The sequence below is a fragment of the Corvus brachyrhynchos genome, unplaced genomic scaffold (assembly GCF_000691975.1).
Source record: "Corvus brachyrhynchos isolate BGI_N302 unplaced genomic scaffold, ASM69197v1 scaffold46, whole genome shotgun sequence".
Taxonomy (NCBI): Eukaryota; Metazoa; Chordata; class Aves; order Passeriformes; family Corvidae; genus Corvus; species Corvus brachyrhynchos.
This window is the reverse complement of record NW_008238838.1, coordinates 6,873,085-6,877,841: the sequence shown is the minus strand read 5'-3', so window position 1 is coordinate 6,877,841 and position 4,757 is coordinate 6,873,085. Positions and strand designations below refer to the sequence as shown.

At 48.7% G+C, this 4,757-nt stretch overlaps 1 protein-coding gene across 1 annotated transcript in view; it reads left to right on the top strand.

Annotated features, from left to right (window-relative positions):
• Positions 1 to 6: 6 nt before the first annotated feature.
• Positions 7 to 4,757, top strand: part of CXCR5 (C-X-C motif chemokine receptor 5) — a 10,263-nt gene continuing 5,512 nt past the window's right edge. Inside the window, exon 1 of the mRNA XM_008636953.2 lies at positions 7 to 1,776. Within this exon, the coding sequence (XP_008635175.1) occupies positions 1,738 to 1,776 (39 nt within the window). The 5' untranslated portion in view covers positions 7 to 1,737. The remainder of the gene's footprint in view (positions 1,777 to 4,757) is intronic.

The window sequence follows — 4,757 nt, the reverse complement described above, 5'->3', positions numbered from 1 at the left end:
TTTAACCCGGTTTGACAAAAAAACGTGTGGAAACTTAGCGGGGCATCGCTATGTAATCATTAAAACAGAGCCAACACAAACGTAAGAATAAAAGACTGAGCCACAGCCTGTAGGAGTCGTAACCACCCATCGTGTCAGGCTGGGAATTTTGCACTTCTTTTTAGACAGCTGTTATTTAGACATGGATTTTGACAAACCGAGACACAATGGGAATGTAATCTTAAACACTAGCACTTAAAACACCTGGTAGTTCCAAAACTGCTTCGCAGCCAAATTTTTCTTCAAATATTTTTCCAAAATACACGCAAAAGGACAAGGACATGCCTAATTTGATCTGGTTCCTCTCATCTACAGCTGTCTCTAGATGGTTGTTTTTCCACCCTCAGCAGCAAAAGGCACAGGCTCCACCCTCCAGTTCTGGCTGATTGAGAACATCCTTCCTTCCTCTCGGTCTCCCAGGCTCAGTGGTACCCACTCCTCGCGTTACCCTCAACCCTTGCAGCACAGGCTTCAGGACAGGGCTTGCTCAGTCTGCGTTGTCCCTGTGAGGTGGGGGATGTGAGTGAGGCACAGTGTGAGCTCCCTATGGCCTCTCTCCGGTTTTGCTGCTCTCCATCCTCTCAGTTTTAGGAGAAAGAGTGCCCAGAGGCTGATGAGCACATGCAGCTGCACACAAAGGTCCTTATGGCAGAGGACGACAGCGGCATCCTCGGGGCAGTGGGTGCCCAACAAGGCGAGATCTAAGAAGCAGGAGGAGTGGTTGTAATCCAGCAGTGCCCACGAGAATAACACCACCTCCTTCTTCACCAGTCCAAAGTCCCACCAGAGTCTTTGCTGGTAGAGAGGCCTTGGTGCAGCTGTGCCTAGACAAGAGGAGGACAAGAACTGTGCTTGTCAAACCACCTCAGCTCCTCGCACAGGAAAAGCTTTCTGCCAGAATGCCAGCTGCAATGCCATCCTACTCTGCTGACCCAGACTGGGGCATTCTCACCGTGAGTCGGGTGCTGTGACAAAATGCCGAACAAAATGCCCATTTCCCCGAGCAGAGAAAATCTTGATTTCCCATCTTAATTCTCCTTTGTTACCCTTGTGAAATCAAGCTGCCCAGCCCCTGCTAGCCTTGCTCTAGACTTGCAGAGCGGCTGCCAAGGCTTTGCTTTCCTGTGCAAGCCACCTCACACTCCCCCAAGCCCAGACAAGGGGCGAAGCAGCAGGAGAAGGAGCAGAAGACAACCACAAGTCACTGGGGTTAAAGCAGCCAGGAGAACCCCAAGGCAGAGGGCGATGATCATACAGACCATACCCATGCTTCAAAGTCCTGCACAGCTCCAAAGAAGAGCCTGGATCCAGGAGGTTACTGGTAAAGGTGGTCCTTGGCACAGAACTTTTCAAAGCCTTTCGGATTACCTGGAACAAGGACAGCTGTGGGAAAGAGCCCTGAAGGTTTCCAGGGAAGACCTAAGGATGTTCTGGATCTTCTGTGTTACAGACCAAAGGAATATGGATTCTTCAAACTGTACTTTAAAAATCAACTTACAACACTAGTAAAAAGATGATAAAGCTAGATGCTAATCTTTATATCAGTCAGGTCGTGCTATGCCTGGAGCTCATTTGCCTTGCAAATACTCTATTGTTGCATTCTGTGTCCCTCCCTACTCACTTAAATGATTAACTCCACCCCAGAAAAGAACTTTTGTAGAAACTTCTGGAGGAGAGACGGATCCTGCCCTTCCAACCATGGGGCCTGTGAGCTACTCATCAGAGACCTATGACTTGGTGAGTTGGGCCTGGCTTTGCTTGACAACAGGGATGGCAGGTAGAGCTGGGGTGGGCAGAAAGGCCAGGTTTCTGGCCGTCCGTCTTCTCACCCTCCTGTTGGCAGAGGCAGAGCTTGAGCCATTTCTTATGCCAGTGTAATCTGTCCTTGCATTCCTTAAGTCCAGACTTGACCACAAGCAAGAGAGCCAGTGTTGCTTGCAGAGAGCCAGTGTAGTGTGGCCCCAGCCACTGTGATCCAGGGGTGCTGAGGATTCTGTTAGGGAAAGCTGCCTAGCTACCGGCCCCTTGTGCACAGATGTGCTGGCAAGCACTAAGCCCAAATACTGAGCTTGCATGAGGACACAGACCAGAGTGTCTGCAAAGGGCCAGGTGACTCACCTGGAGAGCAGGGCTCCAGCAGTCCCATCCTGTGCTGCCAGCCTGTCCCAGCCTCTGCTCCCTGCTGCCCTGCTGTCTGCACAGCCATTAGCACAATGTGGGCGTAAAACACTTACTCCGAGCCAGACACCTTTTGCACCAGCCTTCGGGGGTATAAATGACTTTGTACACAGTATGCGAAGCCCTGTACACCTGATCTGGTCTCCTTACACAGCTGGAATACCCAAGCAAACCCAGTCTTCTCTCTCCATGTGTGAAAACCCTTGATATGACCATCCTGCTTGCTTTCTCCACATACAGGCTGTCATAGACTCTGCTGAAAGGGGAATATGCAGTATATTTACAAGAGGGGAAGATAAAATTGCAAGTATTTCTTCTAACAGGGAGTGATGACACTAGGTATTCTACCTCACAGTTCTCTTCCCAGCATTTACAAGTGCATAAGAGCAGCTGCACCTTTTAGAGTACGTTGTGCTATCCAACGGGAAGCACACAGCAGCATTATCATTACCCTGAGTTTCAAATATTGCATCTCAGAATTTATTTTTTACTACAGTGGCTCTCTGCAGCAGACCTCAGGATTAGTTATTCCAAAAAGAGAAATGTTGGATTCAATTGTTACCAAATTTTCTTTCCTCCTTTTTTCCTACACACCAGGGAAGAGCAATGAGATGGGGGAGCAAGCCCTACCCTCCTTATTTCTTTTCTGATTCATCCAGTATAAAAATCCTTTGCAAATGGCAGTCATTCCTTTAAAATTTTTTTGGAGAAGACGCTTATTTCCTTGACCTCTGTTGAAGTTCAGTGGCAGCGCTAAAATTTGCTGAGAGGTTATAACCAAACTCAAGCCTTTTTCACCTCCTTTTCTTTGCATACAAAACTTTCCATAATCCTTATCTTAGTGATTTAATCTCTGCTGTGAATTATTTTACATCATAAAGGAGACCCCATGTGATGGGAATGGGGGGGGGAGGGGAACCCAGCTGATTTTAGGACTAAATGCCCACAGTCAGGTGCCACGGCAGGAAGAGTTTTAAACCTTTTCTCAGACTTCTGCTGTTGGGAGTTTGACATATGTTGTTTCCCACCTCTGTCTCCTGGCAGCTTCCCAGATTTGGCTCCCTCCTTGGAACAGGGAGGCCACAGATATCACATGAGCATCACTGTATTTGCTTTGGTGGTGCCATATGTTGCTTTACTTATGAGGTGCTTGTAGCAGCAACCTACCCACAGAGATTTGAAAAAAAGGGCCTCCAAAGTGTCTTGTCAGTGGCAACACAAACCCTGCCTTGTGTAGAGAGGATTGTTTGATCAATTGAGCAATTATGGAAGGAAAAATGATGAGAACGTTTGCACCAAAAGGGCATTTATCTTAGTATCACACAGAATACAGTGAGGGCCTCACCTAAATTTTGATTCCGTATGAGACCATTTGACTCTGTAACCTTGCGGAAAAGTACTGTCCCCAAAATGATAACCCCATTTCTCCATAGCTTTGCCTGCTAACCTTCCTCAGCTGCAGATTAAACAACCAAAAACACAGTTGCAGAAAGACCGCTGGGATCTACACCAGGTTCCCCAAGGTTCCTCAGGCCAGTTTTCATTGCAATGGGACCAACATGACTCAAGACCGTAAAGGCACCTACACTACAGTAACATGGTATTTCCACAGGCCTTGGTCTTAGTCCTGGATTTCCCTGGTTCAGCCCCTGGAGAAGGCACGAGCAGAAGCTGTGTCAGTAAATTGTACTGATGTGGGCAGTTACAGTTTTAAGGTTTTGGGAATGAAGTGTGCTGCTCCCAGTCCTGGCATCAACTAGAAGGGAATGGTTCGCATGGAAAAACCGTAACCATGCACAGGTTGCTTCACTTCTGCAGCCAAATGTTTTGGTTGCTGACAGGGGTGGGGATCTGAGAGAAACGGCTGGCACACGGAGACCAGAATAACTCTGTGATGCAGGTTACAGGGGTAAAGGGGTCCCTGAACAAAAAGTACACAGGAATGGCCTTCCCGGGCATGCACTTGACTGCCTGCTCTCTTACAGAAAGAGACACCACTTTTTCTCCCACCCCCAAAACTGCTGCAATTGTCTTGCAGGAGACCTGTACAAAGGTCCCTCTGCATGCACACTGTTGACTTACCCCATCCCGTATCAGGCAGTCACCCACTTCCAGTCCTAGAAATGAGAATTCCAGCAGAGCCCCCAGAAGCCTCTGCTTGTCATATTAAGTGCATCTCCTGCAGCTTTGGCCCCTGCCTTTCCTGTCTCAGCCCAGACTCTGATTTTTCATCCTCTTTTATTTGTCTCCAACTCATCTCTGTCCGTTCCTACCCACATGTGCTGCTCTGCTCAGAGATGCAGGAGAGGACGACTCAAACACAGCTCTGCACACACTTCGCCTACCCACAGCGAGTGGTTTCCAGTCAGAGCCCTCCCTACCCGCTCCCCATCAGCAATCAGATGGTGTCTGATAGTGGCACTCAGCCTCTGCACTTCCGGCTCCAAATCCAAGGCGATGCTGGAAACTGGTCAGCAGCCAAAGCCACTGAGCACTGCCCAAGCTGCCCATCCACTGCCAACGATGGCGCTGGCATGGGT